This window comes from Phoenix dactylifera, chromosome 3 (genome assembly GCF_051530095.1).
Source record: "Phoenix dactylifera cultivar Ajwa chromosome 3, Ajwa_hap1_PhDact_Kaust_v1.1, whole genome shotgun sequence".
Lineage (NCBI taxonomy): Eukaryota > Viridiplantae > Streptophyta > Magnoliopsida > Arecales > Arecaceae > Phoenix > Phoenix dactylifera.
The window spans coordinates 6,266,849-6,294,848 of record NC_143192.1 but is presented as its reverse complement, the minus strand read 5'-3'; the positions used below and the strand labels follow the sequence as shown (position 1 = coordinate 6,294,848).

Sequence of the window (28,000 nt, the reverse complement as noted above, 5' to 3'; positions counted from 1 at the left end):
ACTGGATGGGAGAATTAGCATTACCTAGATATATTTCTTATTGCATATATGTGAATCCTTTTTTCTTTTGGCATGTTTCGTGCATTCTTTTCAATTAAGCAATAGTGGTTTGTGCCAACCAAAGCTTAAGCACGGAGGGGGAAATGATTCAGCTTTTTCTTCTTTTCTTTTTTTAGAAAAAGAAATGAGATTATTAGTAGTATCTTCATCTCAATCCCATATCAAGCGACATATCAAGGATCCTTGATTCTAGAAATTTTGAATTTTGAATTTTAAATTTTGAATTTTGAATTTCAAATAGCATAAATTTATGAATGATTCCTAAGGATCTATTTATTATTTTTTTCTGTGTTTGTATCATTCTAGTTGTAATCTCTTGTACATTTTCAACTATAAATATACATCATGACTATCTTATGAGGTAGGTAGAAAAAGTTCTCCACAATATTTTTTTTCACATATTCTTATTTTTTTCATGGTATCAGAGCCTTCAACCTTTGTTATCTCCATGACATCCTCCTCCAACTCCATGCCTACACCCACCAATTTGCCTTCAGTTGCTATTCAACTTAATAGGGACAATTTTATTATCTGGAAGGCATGTATCCATTCTCTCTTAACAGCCAACCGACTATGAAATCTTATATATGACATGACCTCGCCTTCACTTCTAATGATTGTCATAACTTCAGATGATGAAAGAATAGAGAAGCCAATCTCTGATCCAGCCTATGAGTCATGGCCTCTCTGTGATAAAATTGCTTTGGTGTGGCTTCTCAATAGCATATCCAATGCGATGATGGTTCATGTCATTGGATTACCACATGAACAAGATGTTGGGTTGCTCTTGAACGACTTTATGTCATCCAGAGTGAAGCACATTACAGTACTATTATGATGGATTTTCATGCTTTTAACAAGGGCTCGCTCTCTATGGAGGTTTATCTCCAAGAGGCAAAGAGGACATCATGACAACTTAGCTGCCATTAATAGACCAGTATTGCTTGTTGATTTACACCATCAAATCTTGCTTGGCCTTGATCTAGAGTACGAACACCTTGTCTCTACACTCCTTACCATGGAGATTACTGCTACTTTTGAAGAACTACATGACATTCTTCTTCAACATGATACCCGACTGAGATTCCAAACTTCAAAAACTCATTTGGCTATGAGTGGGATTCCACCCATTGCAAATGATGTGCAAAAAGGAAGCCAACGAGGTCCTCCACAATGAACCCAGCAGCCAATGCATAATTTCTCTAATGATTGAGCATTTATTTCTTCTCCATAGGGATCTTACTACCAGAAGGGTCGTGACTTAAGACCTCCAAATACTACTAACGGCCAAACTCAAAATAAGGTACATTGTCAAGTTTGCCGCAAATATGGGCACTAATCTTGAAGTGTTACCATTGCTTCGATCAATCATATCAAGCAAAATGAGCTTCTCCACAAGCAAATATTGCTACCATGAATGATTCAACATGGTACACATACACATGTGCCTCTCATCATAGACACATGTTTTTTAGCTAAGAAACCAGTAGCTTTCCTAATGCCTCTTCTTTACCAATGCTTACACCCGAGCCCAATGATCTATCAACATCAACCTATATGGATCTACTCGTATTTTTAGCCTCAAGTCCTCAAACTCAACCCTGTTCTTTACAAACACATGACAATGGTCCAATCACGACATGTGACCAACGTTCTATAGCTATTGCTGAACCTATTGTTCTGGAACGAGTGATTTCTTCTCACATTGGTAGTCATCATATGGTCACACGCTCCAAGGAGGCACACTCAAGCCACGTCACTTTAGCACAAAATATCCCTTGGTATTTGTGGCTCCACTATTCTTGCTGAGCCCTCCTTCTTCACTCAAGCTCAACGTGATCCTCAATGGCGTGAAGCGATGGTAGATAAGTACAATGCCTTGCTCTCTAATGATTTCTGGCTTTTAGTTCCACCTCTCCTTTACAACATGTTATTGGCTGCAAATAGGCGTTCAAAATTAAAAGGCGATCTAATGGCTCTATTGAGCACTATAAAGCACGCCGAGTTGCTAAATGTTTCAATCAACAAGAGGGTGTTGATTCCGATGAGATGTTCAGCCCTGTTATCAAGCCTATCACAATTCACATTGTTCTTTCTTTTTCAATTTTTGAAGGTTGGCCGATTCAATAATTGGATGTCAAAAATGCATTTCTTCATGGACATCTCACCGAGGATGTTTATATGAAACAACCTTCTGGTTTCACTGATCCAAACCATCCCATTTATGTTTGCAAGTTATAATGTTCTCTTTATGATCTAAAACAAGCGCCACGTGCTTGGTTTTAGCAATTGACCTCTCACTTATATACTCTTGAATTTCATGGGTCTAAGACTGATGTCTCACTTTTTATCAAGCACATCAAAGAATATGCGGCACTTCTTCTAGTTTAAGTTGATGATATTATTCTCACTGGCACTCTTACTACTTTATTGGATAACCTTATTGCTTCTTTACAAACTGAATTCGCCATGAAGGATCTAAGCCGTCTTTACTACTTTTTGGGCATTGAGGCTAAGTGTACCATTTTTGTTCTTCATTTGACCCAATCAAAGTATATTTTTGATCTTCTTCTTAAAACAAACATGGATGGTTCTAAGCCTGTCTTGACATCTAAATCTACTGAGTCCCAACTTTCTTATTCTGATGGTTTGCCACTTTTTGATCCAACTCAATATCGGAGTATGGTAAGTTTACTTTAGTATCTTACTCTTACACGTCTTGACATTGCCTTTGCAGTCAACTAAGTATGTCAGTTCATGAATAGGCCTACTTCTGTGCACTAGCTTGTAGTCAAGCATATTCTTTGCTACTTGAAGCATACTATCAACTATGGTATTTATTTAATCAAAGGCCCATCCTCTTCTCTTCATGCCTATTCCAACGCCGATTGAGCCGATGATCATAATTATTGGCATTCTATAAGTGGCTTCAATATTTTTTTTGGTTGTAATCTTATATCATGGAGTGCTAAAAAACAACACACTGTGGCATGTTCAAGTACTGAATCCGAATACAAAGGGTTTGCCAATGCTACTATTGAATTAATTTGGATTTAATCTTTACTATAAGAATTGGATATCTTACTTTCTCAAGCTTCTATATTTTGGTGTGATAATTTATCTATCATATATCTTACTCCCAATCCCATCTTTCATGTTCGGGCCAAGTATATTGAAATTAATTTTTATTTTATTTGAGAGCAAGTGGCTCGTCGTTAGCTTTATGTCCAATTCATCTCCTCTAATGACCAACTCGCTGATATATTCACTAAAGGACTATCTCTCAATGCTTTCAATAGTTGTGTTCTAAGCTTTTAGTATTACCCACCTTAGTTTATGGGAGGGTATTGACACAAAAAGTATCTTCATCTCTGCCCCATATCGAGCCACATATCAAGAATTCATGAGTCTAGGAATTTCAAATTTGAATTTTTGAGTTCTGAATTTTGAATTTCAAATAGTAAAAATTAAGATTGATCCTAGGGATCTATTTATTATTCTTTCCATCTTTGTATCATCCTAGTTATAATCTCTTTTACATTTTCAAATATAAATATGCATGATGACTACCTCATGAGGTAGGTAGAAAAAGTCCTCCATAATATTTTTTTCTTCATATATTCTTATTTTCCTACAAAGATGATCTAGCTTCATTAAATTCTCCAAAACTTTGCTGAGCCTAATGCTACATATTAAATTATTATGGATGTCATATGATGTAGCAGAACTAGGGGATGAAAAACAAATTTCCCAAAACTACCTTCATGGGTTGGGATGTTGCTTAGTGGTGAGGTAACCGTATTTCCTTGAATAATGTGGTACATGTGTAAATTTAGGGCGACTATGATTGACTAACTAATTTACTTGTTGTTTGCGAAAAATCTCAAGTTTTTTAGTTACAAATTGCACCTCAACATCTCCATGTAGTTATTTGATTTAGACCCCAAAATAATTTTTTCTAATACATGTTAAGATCTCGAGAAGTATGAATTCTATCCTGAATTGGATGGTGGTGGTGGTGGTGGTGGTGGAGGAGGAAAGATGATGAGGAGAATGACGTGATAAATAGTCATGCAAGCATAGTGCTTTCTTATTTTAGCTTTTGTTTGCTTGCTTAGCTTTATGAAAGAAGTCGTCCATCTCATTAGCTCGAGTATGGTTTTCTTTTTTTTGTTCCAATATTTCGTTACAGTTTTGATGTAAATGAAGTTTTTCATCATTAGTTCTATCATGCTTTATATAAGTCCTTGTTGCAATTTGCTCTCAATTCCTATGAGCATTATTCTATATCATTTTATTTATTTGTATCTAATATCCATTGATTGGAGATGCCCATCATCCTCACTCAGAGAAGAAAGAGATGACTCAATAAGTTGCAGAACTTCAACAATAAAAGGGTTAGCTGTAATTTAATTAGTATGTCTCAATATGATATGATAATAGTTACTGCATAAGCTTGTGGCATCAATTTGAAAAAACATCTTGTATCTTCCTAGTGTAAAAACCTTTTCTGCCCTTTAGCAAGAAACTCATGGTTTTCCAAAACAAAGACGTATTGGTAGTTCCAAAGCCAACAATTCAACTCACTTGAAAAACAAGTAGAATACCATTAGATATCACCCTCTCATGGAGAAAACAGTGCACTAATTTCAGTTCGCTTTCAAAAGCGATTTCTTTAAACTTCTCTCTCAAATTTTTTCCAAGCGTAGAGGCCACGTATAAGAATCGTCTAACGTAAATCTCCTGGGAATTCAACCCACCTGATCGCTAGAAGAAACAAGGGAGCGAGAAAGAAACCCCCAAAAGGTCAAAAGGGAAGAAAAGATAGCCAGCGTTGGCAGGAAAAAGGCAAAGTAGGAGGGGGCCGCCTAAGTGGTTAAGATTCTCGTAGAAAGCTGTGTGCGCCGTCCTATACTAATCATCATCATTCACCGTCCCTCTCTCTCTCTCTATCTCTCCTTCCTAACTTTTAGAATAACATGATTTTGTGAGAGGAAAGGGATCTCTCACTCTCTCTTTCTTTCTTCTCATACGCACCTGCTCAAAAAAAAGGAAAAAAAAAGTAAAACGAGTTGGTAAGCGGTCAGCATTCCAAGCCCCTTGCCGACAGGAGATACTGTCTCTCCACCAAGGGCACCCCAAGGAATTCCACTGTTAGGAGGATCGCATCTTGGAGCCATATATGTACGCATTTTGAAATCATGGTATCTACCCTTACTCGAGTTTAAATCATTCCTCCTCTTGCTTGTGCTTAAAAGGCCAGGGGTAAATCCCAGTTACCACTCATCATCCTCAATCAAAGGAGAAATTATATAATTCTATACTGCGCGACGTGCACCATGTGGTAGTGGATATCGGTAATCACAGCTGCTTGTTTCTATAGCGATGCACCAAGATGAGTGCAGTGCTGGAGGTTGGGCTAGGTTTTCTAATGATGGGGAGAGAGAAGATAGTTCTAGTTTCGTGATAAAAGATTCGTCCGTAATAATACTATTCAAATGAAAATGGAGGGATGGGTATTCATAATAGAAATTACACTTTGCTGCGTGTGGCCGTTCAGGCTAAGCATGTGTTCAGAGAGGCAAATGAGGATACTTTCTGACCTTATTAGATTATTCATTTAGCGTAAAAAAAAAAAAAAAAAAAAAGGGGGAGCAGGCCATTCTACCTGCATGATATGGCTGTGGCGGTGGTGCTGGCTTTTCAACCACCATATCCATCCATTCACACATCCCTCTGGCTCCCACACTTTGAAAAGATGCTACTTTCCCATGGTTAAAATAATAATGGGCACATTATATAAGTAACGCAACCAATGGATCAAGAGATTCCACGCATCCATGTCGTAAAATTTAATATCAGCCAATCTTCGATTCCACCGCAAATAATTATTAATTAGTCCATGTTTGCTTGCATGTGTACAATATGTATGCATGTATATACGTACGTATACAAGCATATTAGCTTGTTATGGCCAATGACCATGGGCATTCTGCGAGCAGCTTGGTTGGGAGTCTTCTTCTCGCTGGCGTATCGCTGTCTCGGTATCTTTGCCTACAGGCTAGAGGGGAGTAGGGGTCCTCGAGAGGCCTTGCGACGATGAATACAGGCATCCTGAGTGACGTCGAAACGCCATATCAAAGCTGGGAGTGAATAAAGCCGAGAGACCAACCATGAGCTTGAGCTTTGAGACATTAAGAGCTTTTACTCAAGTTTAGAAGACAAGCTACCAAGACATGATGGAAAAGAGAGACCTGGGGAGTGAGCTTTTCTTTCCCCGATCTCTTCGAACATGACGGCCCGGAGGTTGACGTCCACCGATCTTCGAGTGGGTCCTTCGCCCTTCCACAGCAGAGCAGAAAGAGCCATGGAGCCCCAGGCTACAAAGATCCTCTCTGGGCATCTTCCTTGCCTTAATTATATTGCTAGGTTGACGCTAGGCCGCACATTCAAATCCGAAAGCAAAGGATAAGATATCCACCCGACCAGGAAAAAAAAAAAAAGTGCATGGTGGTGCACCTCCAAATCCAAAAACAAAGGATAAGACATCCGGGTGCTTCAAACCAATGCCAAACCCGTGTCTTTATTAGCAACCTTCTGTTCAAGCTATCCACCCTCCTAGGATTCTCAGTAACATGCTAAGAACTCTCTAATAATAACATCACAAAGTTCAGAGATTTTGAGATCTGAAAGATCCGTAAACTCTGGAGCCAATAGAATTACATTACAGAATTGAATGTAAGTAGGTCTGAGAGGTGAACAACACAGAATTCTTCACTGCAGGGTAGAGTAAATGGGGAGCAGTGCAGTTGGTGCTTAGACTTCTGAAGTAAATTTCTGATGGGACTGTTGAGTTAGAACTTTTCCATACAGTCACAGTTGAAGATGATATGGACAGTTGAGAGAGAGCAGCCAAGCAGAGGCGCTCAAACTCAAAACATAAGTAGCCTTTTTTAGCTAGGAATCTGAAAGTGTACATTACCACATATCTTGGACAGTGCAGTTCTGAATTCACATTCAGATGCCCATCCCTCTTTACTTCTGAATTGAAGATTGATTCAAATCATGTAATAGTCAAGGACAATGGAATCACAGCCATGACAGATTTGCGCAACACAAGCTTCAGTTGTCCTTCATGATCTTCTGCGTAATTTCAACTTCTCAGCATCGTCAAATCTGCCACATGAAGCCGCATGATGACAGCCATTTGCGCCACTGCCATCAGAGCTGCAACTATTGATTCCTCTGATAAGGAAAACCACCACATGATCGCTGGAGATCAGATGAACTAAAGAATGCACATCAAGCCAAGAAGAGCACTGCTATACCGAAGTCTTTTTGCTCAATCAGCGAGGAGAGGATTTGGTTTCAGTTCTTGAAAAATTTCACAGGTCCATAATCATGAAAGAGTTCGAAACATTAATTCATAATCTCCAGTCAAGCAGCCTGCAGCAATTTAAGTTGCAGATGTAATAAAATCACTTTGAGTTTGTTCAGGCATTGAGACCAACTTTGCAACCATTTTTTGACGATTTGCTAACCACATGGAAGTCATCCAATCCCAGAACCAGCAGTACATAAGTCAACGAACATGAGCTGTTCGGAAGTTTTGGTCTTGACAGAGATCCATCCAGAGAAAATGCAGTCAAACAGCCAATGGAGAAAACAAATTCTCTATTGACCACAATTAATTTTAAACAAACAGTGTGGCCTAGATATAGAATAGGAAATAAAACCAAACAGAAGAGAATTCCTACTGTCAGCAGAGCTGTTTGACAGACTTTGCTCTTATATGTTGAATTGAACAACAGTAGCATGCAGTGTCCTTCAGTTTCAGGAACAGATAGTAACTGTTCTCAATACCTAAAGGCTAGCTCAACTGAGGGTTTTCCAGTCACACAAACATTAAGAAGCATGATGGTTCCATGGAGAAGATATTCATGAAACAGAAACAACATATTGTTTCAAGATGACAAAATAGTTCTTGAATCAATCAATGCAGCAAATGAACATTCATACATAACGCACATGGTATTGCAGTAAGTTGATTCCTCGGGATCGAACTAGGCAAGGAAGCAACAAGAAACAATGAGAAGAATCAAATTGATGCCGGTTGCTCCAACTTCATATCAATATTATTTCTCAATAACCAAAATGTTACATTCATTCTTCTTGTTCTTGTTTCTTCATCAATTCCAATTCTGTCATAAACAAGAAGACTTCCCTTTGTCAACTCAACAACCCTCACATTATCATATGCCCCAGGCAAGAGATGCTGCATTCGTAACGAATCGATCATGTCCCTCTCATGCCCTCAACCCCTTCCTCACCAACATCTAGCAAGTAAGGACAACAACATGGGTGCAGCGAAGAATTTGTAGAAAAAAATCCGCCAATTCCTACAAATCCAATTCTACAAAAGGCAGGAAAAAGAGGAAAAAAAATCAAATGAAAATGTTACACTGATGAGGCATCCGCAGCAAAGGCGGACTCATTTAGCACATCATCCTCCCCATCATCGAAGAGCTCTGCATCCTTCTCCTCATTCGAAAAATCCCTCCTTTCTAGCCTTGCATGGGCTGCGACGAACACCAGCTTCTGAGCTCGATCCATACCCACTCTCGAGCGGCCATGCGTGCACACCCATCGCAGCAGCGGCAGGCTGCACTTGTACCCACACGAGGTGGCGTGAAGGAAGATGAGCCGCACAGCCACCTTCCCTAGTGATTTGAACTCGCTGAGGTGCGTCTCCCACACGAGCCGGCTGCTCTGTGGGTTCGCAATCTTCATCTTCCCCGTGGCTGGATCGAGCTTCTTCACCTGCACTGCCTGCGCATAGAGAGGATCCAACCCCTCTGCCCTCCACTTCATGAGCTCCATCAATGCAATGTGGGCTTCCTCCCGGGAAACCATCCTCGTGATCAGCCTGTCCACATCCTTCTCATGCTCCGGCGTCAAGCATTTGAATGGCGGGAGGTACTTCCCACTGGAGTCCTTGATCAAATACAATGGATCCAATATGAATGCCGCGGACCAAGCAGGATGGTAGTTCCTCTCGAACCTTTTGTCAACCACCTTCTTCACAGGCCCTTCCTCGATGCTGAATTTGCTGCACCAGTCCTTCACCTTCGCTCTCAGCTCGTTCCACAGCGGGAGGCATTGCCCAACAAGCGGCCTCTCGGCCTCCATTTCCTGAGCCATGTCCTTGACCAACTTAACGAGCGAGTATGCGGCGTCCAAATCGCCCCAGAACCCCATGTCCCGGATCATCTCCCCCAATTCTCGCGCTGTTGAGTCCTCAAGGCAGAGTAGCTTGAAGGACTCGTCAAGGACGGCCAATTGGAGCGCCCGGGCAGAGGCCATGATGTCCTCGAGCATTGCAAAGACGGCCGCAAAATTACGTACAATCTCCCTGCCGTGGCTGCCGCTGTCCGCGGAAGAGTTGAATGAGGGGGGGACATGGAGGAGGAACGCATGATCGAGCTCCTGGAGCAGGTACTTGTGGAAGATGCCTCTGGCCTGGTTCTTGGTGTTGAAGAAGGTGGCGAGCTTGCAGCAGTTGAAGGAGACGGAGTGGAAGAGAGGGAGCTCGCGGGCGAAGTCCTTGATGAGGCTGTGGAAGCCCTGGAGCTGGCAGCAGAGGTTGACCATCCAGGGGTGCTGGCTCTCGAGGTTGCGCAGCGCGGTGGACTTGAAGCGGTCGGCGACGATGCCGGCGCAGCGCTGGACGGAGATGCCGCAGACGTCGGCGACGGTGTCCCAGAGGACCTCCTCGGCGTACTTGGAGGGGGCGCCGCCGTGGGTGAGGACGGCGCGGTGGAAGACGGAGGTGCCGTTGGGGAGGTTGACAGAGAGGCTGACGAGGGCGTCGGAGGAGGAGGAGGAGGAGGACGAGGCGGAGGAGGTGGTGGCGTCGCGGGGGCGCCAGCCGTCGGAGGAGAGCTGGAAGAAGAGGGCGTCGCGGATGCGGGCGTCGGCGTCGGCGCGGGCCTCGTCGAAGCGGGCGTCGAGGCGGGGGCCGGCGAGGTCGCGACGGGAGAGCGGGGGTAGGCCGACGTGGTGAAGGAAGGAGCGGAACTTGGGGTGCTCGGCGGAGGAGAGGGAGACAGCGCCGCAGGACTCGTAGAACCAGTCGGAGAGGAGGGAGAGGGCGGAGTCGACCTGGGCCTTGGTGAGGGCAGGCCCGGGGGAGGTCTTGGGACTCTTGAGCTTCTTCACGCTGTCCTCCAGCATCGCCAGAGCCCCCAGGTCCTCCTTCCCGCCGGAGAGGACCAGGTGGTGCGGCGGAGGCGGAGTGGTGGAAGAGGGGTACACGACGACGTCGCCGCCAGCGGAGGCGGCGGTGGGGGAGGAGAAGCGGGATGGGTCGATGAGGGCGAGAGAGGAAGCGTGGAGATGGTGGTGGTAGGAGGAGAGGCCCGGCGGAGGGTTGGCGGCGGCGGAGGAGCGCTTGCGGCTGTTGTGATGGTGGTGGCCGGCGGAGGAGCAGGGGGCGATGGAGGAGATGGGCTTCGGGGGCGGGGAGGGAAGGGCAGGGACAGCGGGGCCTGCGGCGGAGGGGGAGGTGAAATTGGGGCATGTGCCGCGCTTGAGGTGCTCGGAGGCGGTGCGGGAGGGGTTGGAGGCGGAGAAGACGGCGTCGCAGAGGGAGCAGCGGAGCTTGACGGCTTTGGGAAGGCCGGTGTCGGAGCTCTGGAGCATGGGCTCCAGGTGGGCCCAGTACCACGCCCCCTTCCCCTTGATCGCCTTCGTCCGCACCGTCATCAACCCCTCGTACCTCTTGTGCACCGCCCTCGCCGTCGCTTCCTCCGCCGCCGTCGTCGCAGTCGGGTCCATCACCGCCGCTGCCGCCGAAGTAGAGGCATTCGCTGTCGCCATGAACACTACCAAAACAAGAAGATCGGATCCTCCCTCTCTTTATCAAACTCTTTGCACTGCTCCAACTTCTTCCGCTCCTTACGCTAGAGAACAACAAGAAGAACAAGAACAAGAAGAAGAGATTCCAAACCAAACTAGCTTTATCTTATTTTCTTCCTGCTGCTATTGTTCTTGATATTGGTATCAATCTATCTATGTATCGTTGTTATCTGGCGTCTTCCATCGTCGACGTCTGCGAGGTCGGGCGCCACTGCGGTGGAGGGAGCGATGGCCGGGCATTTAACAAGAGGAAACCACCGGCGGTTGCCGGAATTGGTGGGCCTCGGGGCCGTCCATGCCCCGAACCGGCGATCCCTCTGGTCTTCCGGCGCCGGTCCTCTCTCTTTTCTCCTGCTGACGGGTTTTGGTTTTTGGAAACGATGGACACAAAGAGCACAAGCAAAGACTTGGAGAAAGAGGTCGTTTCTTTTTATTTATTTATTTATTTTTTTTTAAAAAAAATCCCTCAGCCTCTATTCGCCTTCTCTGTCTGCTTCTCCTTTTTCTCTCCCAGCTCTTTGTTTCTTGTGGCCTTTGGATTGTGGGGGATTGGGGGGGCTAAAATAATTCTAGCTTTCTGGGAGCTTGTTGCTCTTATGCAGTAGTAGCAGCAGCAGCAGGGAGAGAGTAGTAGTAGATTGAAGGAAGGGGGGGGGGGAGTAGGGATGGAAAGCGAGAGTGAGAGAGAAAGGATGGGAAATAGAGGGGAAAGGAAGGGCAACCTAGGAATTTAAGGAAATGTAGCTATCTCCCTTCTCCTCTGGTCTTTGTGCTGGGTTGACCACCCTGTAAGAAGAATGCCCAGAAATATGAGTATTTAATTTGTATATAGTACATGTATATATAGAATAGTACCTTCATACATAAAAATAAAGAATTAATGACCATAGGTATTTGCTGCTATATATAACAACTACATTCAATTATACTGCGAGAATAATGGGTAGGTTTGGGGCTCAACATAATTAGCACATGATACTAGTAGCCATGGGGGAGCTTTGGATAGACATGGATCCGCACCTATCACCCACCCTAGGCCTTATTTTTCAAGTCCAAATGAATCGCCTACCATGCACTGTGCTACATTTGTACTACCACTCCCTATTTGTTGCATATGCCAAGAATGGGGATCTCTCGTGGCTACATTTGGTTGAAATTAAGTACAATATTTGGGTGAGGTTTAAATGAATTACCAAGTGGGGGTGCAGGTCCGACCCCACTAATACAATTATAAAGGATTGAATTTAGCATATAGGGTCAAAAAAATTGCCTGTCATACATCAACATGGTACCATTTTTAGTGGGATGGGGTGTATGGAGACGTATTTGGCCAAGACTCACCGCCGTGCGTACAATGAATACAGTCATTAAAAGCTAGTGAAACGTGTTAAGACATTAGTTTTTTTTAATCCTTCTTCTAGAAAATGATCCAATATGATCGCCTTTAGTCATTTCACTCACTTTTTTGAATGATTCCCTGCGATCCGGTGGATGGTGCTTTATTTGAGAACGTACGCCTACGTCCGCAAATCATTTGCCGCATTAAGAGCAACGAGCTAAACGCGATTACAAGGTCGCCATTAGCGTTAGGTGTAGTGGTTCCAAGTGGGTCTAAGCTTACGAACCTGCCTTTGTTTAGGAACTCTCATGTCCCACGAGGCCAAAGAGGAGAAAAAAGTGGTATCCAAAAAATCTTTTCCATTTTGTCCAATAAAGATAGTGTATGCAGTCCCTAACTTACCTTCTCTCTCCCTCCCCTATGTTATAAAACCTAATGATCGAAAAATTATATCCTACACCATATGCACTACATCAATACTATTTCGATACATCAAACCGTAAATTTTTTTAGGCAAATTAATGCATGGGAAGCCTTGGAGGCTTATTATCATGTATATGTATATATATTGTCATTGAAATAGCTCAGCAGAGAAAAAGGATAAGGAGGGTAGGAGGCTTGCCCATGCTCACACAAATAGGTCCGAATCAATGGGTTTCCCTAAACAGCAAAAATAGGTTGTAGGGTGGAGGGAAAGAGGAGGGGAGAGAAGGGGAAAAGTAGGTCTTTGTTTGGGTGCGTGGAATGGGGCGCAAGAGAGCAGGGCCTGCGAGCAGAAACCATATATCAAGAAAGGGAAATCATCTTCCGAGCCAAAAGCTGTTGGTTGGGAAAGTCGAATCGACTTTTCTCTCTCTCTATAACTCATCAACCCTCTCTCTCTCTCTCTAATGGCAACCAAGCAGGAAAGACTCGTCAACTCGCTTAAAGGTGTGGCCTGACATCCACAACATGGGCTACGGAAAGGAGAGAGACGGATCATTAAAGAAACAAGTGTCTCATACGACCATAAAGTAAAGGGGGTTAGAGCTCTCACTCCCCAGCCATTTGATTCCCCTTGATAACAGTGGGAACGAGGGACCATCATTTTTATTTGCTTCACCACATATTGGGCTCTCTTCTCGGGGTTAAGCTGATATTTTGGTTCAATTATACATGGACAAATGATGACTCCCTGAGACAAAGAAATGATTTTGGTTCCAACCTTGTAATTAGCAGGAATATGCCAAATTGATTGCTCGCTTATCATGAACACTTCATAGCCACCATTAGGAATGTCTGAGGTTCGATGATGGCGAAAGAGAGAGCGCCGATCATTACCTTGATCTCCTTGGAAAATATCGGTTGCGTCGCTGCGAGGTTTTAGCTTACAGGCTTGTTTCAATCCTCAAATGATCTGGGAGCAGGAAAGAGAGACGGGCGGCCGGTCGCATTTCCTTCGCAACATACATGGGCATCTTAAACTATGCCTTAATTGGAGACTGTAAGGGCTCTTGCCTGTGATCTTGACATTCTTGAAGAAGAGGCTACCCAGTACTGTGCTTCGATGAATCCACCCATGTGGCTGTCTTCATCTCGAGATGTGAAGGGTAATTCATGTTGTTTCTAGTGGGCCAAAGATCTGGACTCACCTGATAAACATAAAGGCAATTATAAAGGAGCAAATTAGTGATGGATAGAAAAAGAAATGAAAAGGCCAAGGGGAGATGATTAATGTTGCAAACCTCATACGAAAAGAAAAAAAAAAATTATAGTGTCAGCATCAGGTTTCTGGTGTTTGACATGGTGATGGCAGGTAGTCCCCCTCTGGACAACGATCACCGGGCCTTCAACCTTTTCAAAAGAGACCTACTTTTGAGTGCTGTACACAGCTACAGTGTATTTTGGCTCAAAACTATCAGCAAACTGAAGTCGCTTCGAAGCTACCGGAAAAAATCATAATAAGATAAGGTTGCAACATGGAGACTATGGTAGTAGCGATAAGCACCGAGGGGCAGTGATGAAGTGAACTGGAAGGCAAATATGTGCATTTCAATTTTCAACCACCACTACTGTGTTCACATGCAAAAAGTTTTAAGTTGTGCAGCTTCCTCTCACAGTACATAACCAAAAGAAACTCAAGGATACATGATCTCTGCAGAAAACTTTTTACCTTTAAATTAAAAGGAAAAGATCAACATGAAGAATTGCTGTTTTCAGGACACAAGCATATGTACTGATAGTAATTGAGATTGATACATAATGCTGATTGCCATCTCCAGCGGTGCAAGGTTGTGGCAGAGCAGCTATAACAATATCCATCATTTTCACCTCAAGCATCCTACGAAATGTGAGGTAATGCATGTGAGACGATAACATTTTACATAATAAAGGAAGACAAAGAAAATAGTTTTTGGTTGGGACAGGCCATAAGTTCCGTTAAAATGTTCAGAATATTATGGAGAACCAGTAGGGAGATTATTGGATGATTTGCTTGGTTTTCTGCAACTCTACAAGTTCATGATTTTGTGCTGTCCTAGGTCATTGGTTGCGATGGTGATGTCCGAAACTAGCATATATAGATGCAACAGCGGCTGTGCGACGATGCACTGCATTGTCAAATTGTGACAAGCAACTAATAGCAGATCTGAAAGGACCGAAGATTGCTGTATTTACTGAAACTCAAGAAAAGAACAAGTCTCACACCATGGAAAAGACATTCAAATTTTTTTCCCCAACTTCCAATTTCCTAACTAATTACTTACGAGAATTAGGATTGTTTTCGCTAAATTTAGGCTAAATTATGCAATAACGGCAGCATAGATTGTCGATTCTGAAAAGCAGAATGGGCGGGAATGCAATGATAAAATGGTTAATGAAGGCACAAGAAAATGTATGTCGGGTGAGTCCCCCACTTCATAGTACCTAACTGCATAAAAAATTGCAACCGCAATGGTCCTCACAAATTAGGTAAGTGGCTTAATCATATGTTTCAGATAACGGGCAGAAGTATCTTGTCTTCTCAGATAATGATATCATTATTATCATAAAATAGAAGACAAAAACCAATATTACTGATGTGTGTTCTCAAATACAATAAATTGTCTTCCTGTTTCCATGTGGAACTATAGTTTTAGGTTTTAATTGGTTGCAGGAGGATATAGACATTGGCCAATAATCCACGGTTTAAACAGCTTATATCTGAATAAACAACTTGTATTTTGCTCATAGTTATTGAACAAGACATGCAACCATCAATGAGAAACAAGAACAAACTCGTTTAAGTGAATTGCTTGCTGAAAAGTCATTCATCGAGAATGGAGCTGGAATCTTCTCAGAACTACTAGTAAAAAAGTGGCATCAATATGCCTTAAGACTGAAGTTTCGGACAACAGCAAGGCAAGAATTGGAGCTCCAAATAAAATGTGATAGATCACTGCTTGACTCGATTTCCATCCCACCAAACTTAGATGCCTTAAAGGGCACAAGAAACTTGACGCAATGTAATAGGGAACAAAATAACAAAGAACTAAAGAACCATCAAGAGGATCAAAAAGTATATGAAGAGAAAAGATGAGATGTTAAAGGGGGAAAAATATATAAATGTAGGAGAGGGTGCATGTTGGGCCATCTGTATGCAGGTCAGGGTCAGGCATGAAAGATGTTAAACCAAACTATGTAAGATTGGTTCTCAGCTTCTCGCATTTTCTCACAGGGTTATGGCTCATAAGCTGATACATCAATGAATTTCAAATTACCCTAAAATATAACTTCCAGGACTATAGTTTCCTCTGATATTGTACACCCAAACACCCTCAATATATAGAATCAAGCATTAGTTCCAACAGAAAACAAACCTATGTTGTTGTATCTATTGAATATACAAGGCTCACAGGTACGTATTTTCGTTTTTTCTTACAATGCTAAGTAGTTCTCACCTAATAGGAACTAGTAACCAGCGTCACCTCTAAAAAAATGACATTAATTTTATTAGTCTGATTGTTACAAATAACATATATATTCAAAAAATATGTAGAATGAAGTTCTGGTCGTTAGACATTTGAGTCAGGACCTTATCAATTTTTTTATTCAAATCTATTCAACTCCAGATTATAGTACCATTAGGTAAAATTTTATAGACCTATTTGCACACCAAGAATTTCAGATGTCTGCCCCCATTTCACCTCCAATGCACTACAGAGTCCAGTTGAAGTGGGCACATGATGTGTATCCTTCTACGCCAATGCATGCATGCATTTTTCCTATTAATTCCAGAATAGTTCCCTCATTTTGGTGCATATAGCATATATTCTCAGCTTGGCATACAATTTTATAAGGAGAATGTCAAAGATATGTTATCAGCAGAGCTTACAACTATTACATCAACAGTCCTCTGAATGCTTTGATCACAGGACAGCTGATTGTTGTCTGGGTATCATAGTGCATCTTCATCGAAACACTAATCACAAATCCCTCAGCTGAATCCACCTCTTCAAGCACATCTCTTAACAAGCAATACAGGATAAATATGGCTTCTATAGTGGATCTAGAAATAACAAATTGTTTCTTGCTTTGGCAAGTTCATAAAATTCCCTCTAGTAAAGATATAATATCCTGAGGTAGACCTGTCATAAGGGTGACCTAGCTTATTTAGCATCTAAATGAAAGTATACAATTTTACTTTGGGTCCATAAATATCACAATTTGTTGGAGCTCGTTTGAGTGCCTTTATATATGGATCTATATATGGACGAATCTGCTACTTGTGTGGTAGTTCAAAGCATTTCCTTTGGAAAAAAAAAGGTTCAAAACAAATGTTACATCTAGTTTAATACAGTTACACAGAAGCTTCTTAATTAGAATTCTACATGCCACAGAATAATTTAACAGATTTATAGAATACATTACAAGTTGTGTTTGAATTATTAGAGTATCTACTACTTGTTTTTTTAGCATACCAATCTTTGTAAGAATTTTTAATATTTACTTTGTTTACAGTAGAGACCAACGTCCGCCGAACTGGTACCAGGACCCGTACCGGTCGGCGGGTGGGTCGGTACGGTACTGAACTGGTACCGTACCAACATACGGTACGTTTGGGCGTGTCGCTTCCGAACCAAGGAAAAAAAAGGATTCTGGAGTATTTTGAGGGAGCAGAAGATATATCCGAGTGCAGTGCTTTTTGATTTGAATCCAAGAGTTATTCTTCCCATGCAGTTTATATCAAGGGAGAGCCAAAGGCACATTCTTGTTGAAAGATTTGGCTTAAGCTAAACCTCTGATCAACCTAACTAAATAAGTCTTCTTATCATTATTTTTGTACTAGTTTATTTTTTTTCCTTGTATTTTGTAATACGATATTTTTGTTTGTCTTGGATGTTGTTCTTTATTGTGATTTGTAGGTTGTTTTGATCTTTTGCTTTTTGTTATAATTTGCAGGTTGAGTAGTCTTTAGAACCTAATTTGCATAGCTATGGGACTTTAGAATCTAATGTTTAATTGTATACACAGCTCTTTGGATGACAAATCTTATAGCAGTTTTTTCCTAATGATTTATCGGGACGTCCCCATCCCATGGGATTCGAATCATTGGGAACAAGTACCTTATCTATAGACATTTATCACTGTCAGCTACCATCAATCCTCAACACAGAAGCATAACAACCTTCATTATCTCCTGCGGCAGCTTAGAATTAAGGTCCCACAATTATCCCCTCTATTTTTTCTCCCCTCTACTTTAATCTATACTTAGTCGATTCTACGCTCATGATCATGGTCCTGAGCCTTAGACTTCTTGTTGATGATGCTCTCCAGGCCAATGTAGTAGGTTGCGAAGCATGTCACTATAGGCCTCTATAACTCTCTCCCAACTTGCTTCTTCATTAGTCCAATACCCAATGGTGGTTGTATTGAATCTAAAAACGGTTTGAGCAATCTCCACCACAAACTGCACTTGGCATATTTGATTGAAGTCATTGAAGATAAATACATGCAGTGGGAGGCAGAAAGGACCCACATGCATATGGCCTCCCAATTAGAATTTCTCTAGTCTTCTTGTATGGGGTTAATTTTCTTTTCAATTCTTTTCAATGGTATCACTAATGCATTACATATTTGAACCACTATATCTGAATGGAGGTTCTTGAATAAAGAGTTCAACTCATTAAGCATAATATTAGCGGGCCACCTTTAGTAAAGATCAGCCTGTTTACGTTTAATAAAATATTACCACATGGTTTAAATCTTTCAGTTGAGTTATCTAATATTATACCAATAAAATATTAAAAAAATATTTCTTGAAGATAAATATGACAAGCACCAATAAATCAAAACCATCTAAAAATCTCTCTTATAGATATCATATTAATCTTTATACTTGTTACTATATCAAGTTAGTCAAGACGAAATCAAGTAATAGTATGAAAATAGATAGCGTCCGCACACTCATGTTCAATAATTAACCAAACAGAAGGCTGAAAAATTACCTTGCAAGGTGTTCTTTCTGATATCTGTATCCCTGACATGGTTAAGCAAAAGCATTAATATACTTAGATCCATGGAAATTGAAGCATAGGTAAAACATTAGGATTGTAACAAACCTTGTCTGTTCCATATATGTAATCGCAGTAGGTAAAAACTAATGCAAAGTTACCGTAACTTTGCTTTGCCCTCTAACATAATGATGATAATCATGACACTCTGCTCCTCCATAGAAAGGGATGTATTTTGTAGGAGTTTGGGGGAAGTCATAGCTGTTTGAAATGAACATGTTAATCCATAAGGTAAAGAATATAATTAGTTTAAAAAATTAAAAACAATGTGCATGAATTATTTTTGAGCTTAACTTTTGGACCTTCATGTTGTAATTTTAATGAGTAAAGAGGATTTTGGCCAACTAAGCAATTTTTTTTATTAACCGATTCTTTAACATGTCTATATTACTTTTTATCCAAAATTACCTTTAAATTATTAAAATATCAAAATATTAATCCACAGCTCCTTTTCCTTCCCCTCTTGCTTCCAATTCAGGTTCTGATCTATATTTAGGACCAGTTTGTGACTAGTATGAGAGAGGAAAACAAAATCCTCCAATACATTTTTTTCTTTTTTCTTTCCCTCGGGATGAATGTAAAAAAAGTACACTCTTGGAAGCAAGGTCCGCCGTACCGGTCCGGTCCGGCGTACCGGTCGCCGGCCGGACCGGTACGGTACCGGCCGGGCTCCACGAGTCAGACTTTTTTTTTTTTTAAATGTTGTCTCTGTTGGATCTTAAATTAAATGAAAATTGATGTTTTTTTATTACTTTTTTCATGATTTTTGATATTTTCATATTTAAATTTAGGGTTGAAATTTGAAACATATATGATGCATGATTGCATGTTACGTTTTCCTCCCGTTCGAAATGATAAAATCATACACATAAAATATCTTCGAATTAAGATACAATCATTTACATACATTTAAAGTACTCTAGGATATCTAAAATCGGGACGAGTGCCGATGGCTCTCGTAGATATCTGGATCATAAGTATAATCAGGAGGCAAATCAACCCAATCAGAAGGAACACGCGCCAGGTTATAAGAACTGTCGGATCTCTCGCTCACGCTCTGGCTCTGAGAGGTGTCCTCTGATTGTGTAGGGGCCCATCCAAATATGGCGGAAGCAAAATCCAATGCACCATATCCGTATTCGTCAGGCTGAGGCTGTGGATAATAGAATCCGTATCCGTATGTCCTCGGATCTGCAGTCGTATCCTGTCTTCCTGAACGACCTCGAGGAGCCCGTCTTCTATATCCAATAATATCCTCACGATCTCTATCAGGTGGTCGACCGTGGTCCGTATCCTGTGTAGCACCCATAAATTGGGACTCACCGGTGAAATAAAGACCACCCTCCGGCTGTGTCTCATGAGTACCATACTGTCCTCCGCTCCCTCCATGGCTAGAAGATCCATCACCACCAGAACCTTCATCGCTACTAGTCCAAGTCTCTTCCTCGACACTCTCCATTGGGATTCTTTGTTTTCCTTTCCTGGCCCTCTCTGTCTGGCTCCCCTGTGCCTGCGGCTGATCAGCTCTGGGAGTGCGTGGAATATTGCGCTCAGCCCATTGCTCTGGATCGACCCCAGCTTCGGTGGCTATGAAGGTAGCTGGTCGTGGAGGCGATCCTGGCTCGTCAAGCTCGGGCTCCTGCTGCTGGCCTACAAGCCAGCCGAGTAGTGGATCATCGTCATCAGCGGTGAAGGACCCGTAAATCGGATCTGTATACTTGAGCTCCACTTCCTCCTGGATGCACTTTAGCCTCAACCGCAAATTGTAATGCACATAAACAAGGTCGTTGAGGCGCTTTTGCGTCAAACGGTTTCTTTGTTTGCTGTGGATAAGGGCGAAGGTGGACCAATTGCGCTCACATCCACTAGAGGAGACTGTTTGGGAGAGGATCCGGATAGCTATCCGCTTTAGATTTCTCGCGGATCCGCCAAAATGCACCCACCATTCAGCTGCAAAAATATTTATGAAGATTACATATATGATAGTTCCATAATAGTAACTAAGTAACACCAGGTGAATGTTTTGCTGATGTGTCACGTACCTGGATTCATATTGTGTTTGCTGACGACAGCCGCTCGTTGGCCAAAACTGTAGCTGCCCTCTCTAAATAATTTGCTCTGTGAAAAATAAGCATAAGAAAACCATGTTAATAATTGAAGATGCTGATATACTTACACATGCTAGTAATTACTAAATCATAATTACCTCTTCAAGACATAGGGCCGCTTTTTCTGGATCTGCCTCCATCTTGTAAATCACATTACGCAAAGCATCCAGAAGTGTTTCATCCATACCAATTCCATCTATGCTGTACTGAAACCGGGGGTTTAGGTAGTATGCTGCACATATACGAGACTATCTTAGCATAATTATATAATTATATCCATCACTATAATTGTCACTATAATTATATCTTAGTTTACCTGCTAGATGTAATTCCGTACCCATTTGCGCTCCCCACCGTTGCTCAATGATGTTGATGTATGACCGGCCATGTGCTGGATCTGCCTCCATAATCTGATCCTTTGCCTTGACCATCATGTGATACAAAAACCCCATCTGGGGGTAGATCTCGCTATCTACGGCCCGCAGCACTTCATATAATGGTTTGATAGCCTTGACTATTGTAGTAGCCCGCTGCCAGAATGGTTGTCTCGTCACCAAGTCTTCTATCTTGCTCCCTTCAGAGCCGGCATAAGAATATCTACTATCATACCACTCCGGACTGGCAAACATCTGACGTAAGGCTCCTCTCTTCTCGAGTATGCTATCAAGTGCGATGAAGTTGGTAGCAAACCGTGTGACTCCTGGTCTCAGAATCTCTCCCTCTGCATACTTTCTCATCAATGAAAGAACCCAGTTATGGTTATAAATATACCTCGTAATGCGTTGGGCTGTCTCCACCGTTTGTTGCACCCTACGGATCTTTCCAATGTCCATCAACATAAGATCGATACAATGTGCAGCACATGGGGTCCAGAAAATATGTGGCCGCCGCTCCATCAAGACTTGCCCGGCAGCCTTATATTGCGGCCCATTATCAGTGACGACCTGCACGACATTCTCCTCTCCTACCAGATCAATCACATCCTCCATAAGTTTTAGCATGTACGAGGTGTTGTGCACAGAAGCCGAAGCATCAATCGACTTGTGGAAGAAGGTCTTAGCATCACAGTATATCAGGAAGTTGATGATGCTCCGCCTGGTCGGACCGGTCCAACCATCGCACATGATGGTTAGTCCATATATGGGCCACTTGCTCTTGTAGGAGTCAATCCAATTCTCCAGCTCCTCCTTATTGTTGTTAAGAAGCTCACCGTATATATCCTTCGGGCCTGGAGGAGCTACACCGGGACCGGCAGCTTGTATGGCGGCAATGGCAGACCTATAGTATGTATTGTCTGCCACATTCGCTGGGATGTGGCTGAAGTGAAACCAGGATCCAATAGCTCGCCACATAGTTTTCTTCTTATCCTTCATCCACATTGTGTCTACCCTCTGCTGCCTTGAATCTCTACTGGGGAGAGCATGCGGATCTACATCATGAATTGTCGCTCCTTCTGCAACTCCTCTAGATGACTTCTTTCGGCTACCAAAACCACCCAGCATAGATGCAATCCGGCCACGTTCTTTGCCGACGCCCTCCCTTACTGAAGTTGTCCTCAAGAACTCTGGATCTTGTCTAGTGCTTCGAGAACCGCCGCCCGACTCGTATGCAGAGGGCGCAAATCGAGCCCTATGCCTGGCCACCTCCTCCTGCTGCCACTGATCATCCAGGCTTGCATGCATGGCCGCCTGAATATCTGCCTCCTCCTCATCTAGATCCTCGACCTCCTCTGGCTCCCTAGAGTGATAGGAAGGTGGCTCTGCCGCTTGGCGATCGACCTCCGCCCTCTTCTTGGAAGCCACCTCCTTCGCTTCTTTGGCCTCAGCAAGATTCTGCCTCATCAGCACACGAATCTCGTTAGGACAATTTCGGCACGTAGCAACCTCACCGGAATTTCCGGCTAAGTGTTGCTTCAACCTGGTTACCCCTCCTCCCTTGAAAACCTTGTCGCAAAACTTGCATTGAAACTGGTGTCGTTGCCCCTCACTTCCAAGTCTTCGCCCATAAGACCAGCCAATATCACGCTTTGCAGGGTTCGTTTTTCTTGATGGCTCCATTTCTATCATAAAAGGACAACTTATCAAAAAATTAAGCTAATAAAGTAAATTTTTGCATTATCTTATTATTTAAGTAATTTATAAACTATTTTTTTAAATAAATTATTAACAAAATTAATGAAATAATATAGGATAAAAAAACCGCACCTTAAATAGTCTCCGCTGGATTTTTTGGGCAGGACCTCCTCCTCGCTATCTCTCAAATCTTTCCGTCTCCGCACCTTAAATAGAACCCATTTCTATCATAAAAGGACAACTTATCAAAAAATTAAGCTAATAAAGTAAATTTTTGCATTATCTTATTATTTAAGTAATTTATAAACTATTTTTTTAAATAAATTATTAACAAAATTAATGAAATAATATAGGATAAAAAAACCGCACCTTAAATAGTCTCCGCTGGATTTTTTGGGCAGGACCTCCTCCTCGCTATCTCTCAAATCTTTCCGTCTCCGCACCTTAAATAGAACCCATTTCTATCATAAAAGGACAACTTATCAAAAAATTAAGCTAATAAAGTAAATTTTTGCATTATCTTATTATTTAAGTAATTTATAAACTATTTTTTTTAAATAAATTATTAACAAAATTAATGAAATAATATAGGATAAAAAAACCGCACCTTAAATAGTCTCCGCTGGATTTTTTGGGCAGGACCTCCTCCTCGCTATCTCTCAAATCTTTCCGTCTCCGCACCTTAACTAGAACCTCTCAAGTCTCAACCTCAAATTGTTTGGGAAAGAAGTGAGCCTCGTTCGGTTTTTATAACCGAACGAGAGGCTTAAGTTAATCCCAGATTAACAGAAAATCCCAGCTTAGTAATGTTAAATTCGTACGGAAAGAAGTGGCCGGTCGGCCGCTTCTTGGTTTTTAATGGGAAGGAGTGGCCTCCGGCCACTCCTTTTCCTATTAAAAAAAGGGAGAAAGCTGTGGCCTGTCGGCCACAGCAATTTTTTATTTTTTTTTTTCATTGAAAGAAGTGGCCGGTTGGCCACTTCCTTCACAAAACCACGCGCGGCGCGTGGTTTTTGAAACCACGCGCCGCGGTGGTTTTGGGAACCACAGCGCCTCGCTGTGGTTCCCCGAAAAAAAAAAAAAAAAATTGAAAGAAGTGGCCCACGGGGCCACTTCTCCCTAAAACCACGCGCGGCGCGTGGTTTTTGAAACCACGCGCGCGCGTGGTTTTTGAAACCACAGCGCGAAGCTGTGGTTTCGTAAAAAAAAAAAAAAACCACCCGTACCGGTGCGAACCGGCCGGTTCGCACCGGTACGAGTCCCGTACCGGCCGGTACGGGGTCCGTACCGGCCGGTACACAGATGAAAACCGGATATACCGGTTTTCATCGCTCTCCGGTACCGGTCAAGCACCGGACCGGTTCGTACCGGCCCGTACCGGCCGGTACGGACCGGTACGGCTTTCCTTGCTTGGAAGTGTCTAGCCATGCTTCCATTTATGTGCATAGCATCGCCCAATGCTTGCAAATTTTAACCATTATACCATAAGCAAATGGAGACATACCAAACTAAAAAAAAAAAAAAAACCGAGACAACAGAACTTGATTTTGGAGCAGTCCTGAATTGATGAAGGAAGGATAAATTCTTAAAAAATTAGGGTTCTTCATTGCTCCTTTACAAGTGTTTTTAGTAACTTGGCTAGCTCAACTCATCGTTTGCTAATTTTTTGATGTGAATGCCGAATAAATGAAGTAAAAAGTTCAATCCAGTTTACATGGCCTATTCTAGCTACATGAAAAAATTAGTTTTCATGTTTTTATCTATGTATATATACTCAATTACTACACTAGATCTCAGGTATAGATCAATCTATACCCGAGCCAGTTCTGATTATGTTTTGAATCTGAACTTAAACAAACCTAATAAGTGACTATGCAAAATTTTTAAACTCAAATTAGAGATTTTGGATGAGTATAGACTTGAGTAGCTGGCCATCAGCCACATTGTTGCAGGTACTTTCAAGCTATATTTTCCTCTCACTAGGATCAAAAATATCTTTCTTAACTCAAAGGAAAATATAGCTTGCAAGTAGGTTTGGTCCCACTAAAACTAAAAGATAAAAAATCTTTCTTAACTCTCAGGAAAATATTAGGTCTCTACTTGGTCCCTAAAACTTAATGTACGTTAACCATATCCTCTTTTTCTACAATGCAACAACTTTAATAATCACTGTTCCAGTAGTTTTTCAAAGATCAATCACTTTTGATCAGACCTCAAAGTGCACTAGATATATAGTTTTTGGTAACATTTTCTTTCATAGTTTCTTTTCTTTTCTTTTTTTTTTTGCCAACGGGGAATACCCATACGACAACATACAACTTGGCACGAATTGAGGTGGCAATGGCTAGGTTGAAGCCAACATCTGCGTGCAATCCATGCAATAGCGGTAACCATGTGGTAAGCTAAACGGCAAAACCCATTCCTTTATTGGGTCCCTTTTTGAGTCCTATAGCCATCCAACAGTTAGATAAAGCAGGCACCGGTCATCATGGCCGCCACTATAGGAAGATGGGAAGGAGGAAAAAAAGAAGATATATAGAATCTATGTCTTAGTTGAAATAATCTTGCTTCTCTTGTAAAGCAAACTAGATCTTAAGAACACAAGAAGAAACTCCTATATCTGATTACTACATCACTCGTGCAAGCAGATTATGTGCTCATGAGACTGATCCCTCTAGACCTATATTACATGTAAAGATATGTATATGTGTTATCAATTCATGTATTAAGCTTTGAATAAAGATTAGCCTAAATAAAAACCAAATCCAACTTGGTTTTTCATTGTGATTTTGAAACCTTAACTCGATCTTTATATTAGATAACTTTCAATCTTACATTGGAGAATTTAGGCAATGCCCCATTGTCCAAACTACTTTCTGTATATGAATCTCTATTATCCAGATATTTCAAAGTCTTTTTTTTTTGCTATGAATGGATATTTGTACACCTAGACACTTTATGACACTTCTTAATACTTCAAATCAATGAACCATAGCAGTAGTGTTGCATAGACACCGATAGGGGAATCGGATTTGAACACATACCTTAGTATCAAACTCGGCAAGAGAAAAAAAATTGAAGACATGGGAATATGGGATAGAATTTAATTTTAATTAAGTAATATGTATTTATATATTTTAATTTAGAAGATACTATCTGTGAGGCCTTTTAATATACATGTTTCCTATCCTTCACTTCTAACACTAAAAGAAAGTGTCTAACTCATTATTGGTAGAGTTCAACTCTCCACAAATCTCTAAAAGCTGCAGAAAAAGAATTTCATAGGTATTTAAGTGCCTAACACATATCTAATTCAGATACGTATTTGATACTGTTTTTAGAGCTAGACGCAAGTTCTAGAAAATTAAATGATAACTTTTGGCTTCTATGCCATTTTCATGTCTAATACAATATCTAACAAAGATTTTATAAATTTTATAAACTTCCAAAACAATTGTTTTAACAAATATATAAACATACATGCATACATACATATATATTACTCTCTTCTTAAGAGGGGTGGGGAGGGTGTCAATAATGAGGCACTTAAATTAGAAATTCATTCTATTGATCACAATCTATATAATTAAAAATACCTGAAAACCTAAATATATTTGTTTTAGTCATCTCTAACCTATGCATCAAGTAGATATAAAAACAAAGAATTTTCATTGTACTAATGTACTAAAATACATAATAAAGTATCTATGTCAAGAATCGATCTTATGGATCACGATATACATATATTAAAACATTTATAGATCGAAAATCAATAGAATTTAATTCGTAGATCATAGCAAAATATGATCTCTTATCACTTTAGCAGTATATTACATTTTTATACCTATTTGATAGGTAGATTAGATACCATCGAAACATTCAATTTTTGATTTCTAAATATTTTCAGTAGTATAAATCATAATCAACAGAATGAATATTTGATGTGGATATCCAAGTCCAACTATTAATTTTCAATATGAAAGTAGTTAGAGGAATAAAATGTCGGGCGTATATAAATTATATCGATAATTCTTTTTTTCTTTTGAAAGATTTCTTATTGGACGAAGAATACTTCAAAACTTGTATCAGATGGTTCATATAAAAATTGTTATGAAGGCTGCAGCTCTAGAGGCCTGGATGTAGGGAAGTACCATAGCTTTGCTGCATGTTCCTATTCTTATTGACTAGGTCGTCCCCTTCATCGATCATTTTCGTCAAGTTTTCCAACTGGGGTCGGTGGAATCCATGATAGATAACTTGGCGATTTCTCATCCTCATACTGGCTATATGTTTTCTATTCCATAAAAAAATATATTAAGCACATGTTGCCATTGACGACGAATAGTCACATCTCAACATCCCTCAATTTTAAAATAAACTAATTTATTCATCTAACCATCACGAAATTAACCCACCCAATACTTAAAATTAAATGTGTAAACTCACCCTTGCCCGCCCCACATTTCTACTGCACACAAGTCACCAAACTCGCAAATAGGATTTACCAAACAAAGAAAAAAATAGCAAGTAGGAACCAAAACAAAAAGAAGGAAGGTGTGAGAGAGGGTGTGCGTTTAGTTACCGCAGCGTGTCTCTAGTGGAGGATCATCCAGAGCCAGAGCCAGAAGGTGACGATGTGGCCGGGAACGACGGCGGAGCAGAGGAATACCGGCGAGCCGACGATGAGGACCTCGGCTCAGTGGTAGTAGGGCACCGCGAAGCCAATCGGTGCAGTGAACTCGTGGTTCAACTGGTGGAGGATGTTCTCATTTCTCCGCCAATCGCCATAAAGAACACAACCAGTTGTGCCCCCACCTCCCCCACCAATCGGCCGCGACAGCCCCGTCCTCATTCCCACCCACCGTTATTCACACCACCCCCAATTTTAATCCATATCATTATTATCAAGTAAATAAATAATTATTGTGAAACCTGGGCCATGGCTCAGGCCCAATACCTGCAGGGCTGCTTCAA

At 41.5% G+C, this 28,000-nt stretch overlaps 2 protein-coding genes across 11 annotated transcripts; both read right to left on the bottom strand.

The window, feature by feature from the left end:
• Positions 1-8,173: 8,173 nt before the first annotated feature.
• On the bottom strand, positions 8,174-27,892 carry LOC103713390 (uncharacterized). 10 transcript variants are annotated; one of them, XM_089929424.1, is made up of 6 exons: positions 27,609-27,892; positions 27,178-27,320; positions 18,895-19,047; positions 18,781-18,812; positions 14,041-14,636; positions 8,174-13,947 (listed from the first exon to the last, which is right to left on the bottom strand). In XM_089929424.1, the coding sequence occupies exon 6, from the start codon at positions 10,936-10,938 to the stop codon at positions 8,518-8,520; it is 2,421 nt and encodes an 806-aa protein (XP_089785550.1). In that variant the 5' UTR covers positions 10,939-13,947; positions 14,041-14,636; positions 18,781-18,812; positions 18,895-19,047; positions 27,178-27,320; positions 27,609-27,892; the 3' UTR covers positions 8,174-8,517. The 10 variants fall into 10 exon arrangements, with proteins under 10 accessions (XP_089785550.1, XP_088573679.2, XP_088573680.2 ...); XM_088717553.2 differs by lacking the exon at positions 27,178-27,320 and having other exon boundaries at positions 14,041-14,325; positions 14,469-14,636; XM_088717554.2 differs by lacking the exon at positions 27,178-27,320 and having other exon boundaries at positions 14,041-14,238; positions 14,469-14,636.
• LOC120112109 (uncharacterized) lies at positions 19,710-23,992 on the bottom strand. Its single transcript, XM_089929423.1, has 7 exons — positions 23,634-23,992; positions 23,396-23,487; positions 23,159-23,250; positions 21,271-23,013; positions 21,053-21,186; positions 20,889-20,964; positions 19,710-20,796 (listed from the first exon to the last, which is right to left on the bottom strand). The coding sequence occupies exons 4-7, from the start codon at positions 23,009-23,011 to the stop codon at positions 19,775-19,777; spliced, it is 2,973 nt and encodes a 990-aa protein (XP_089785549.1). The 5' UTR covers positions 23,012-23,013; positions 23,159-23,250; positions 23,396-23,487; positions 23,634-23,992; the 3' UTR covers positions 19,710-19,774.
• Positions 27,893-28,000: the final 108 nt, after the last annotated feature.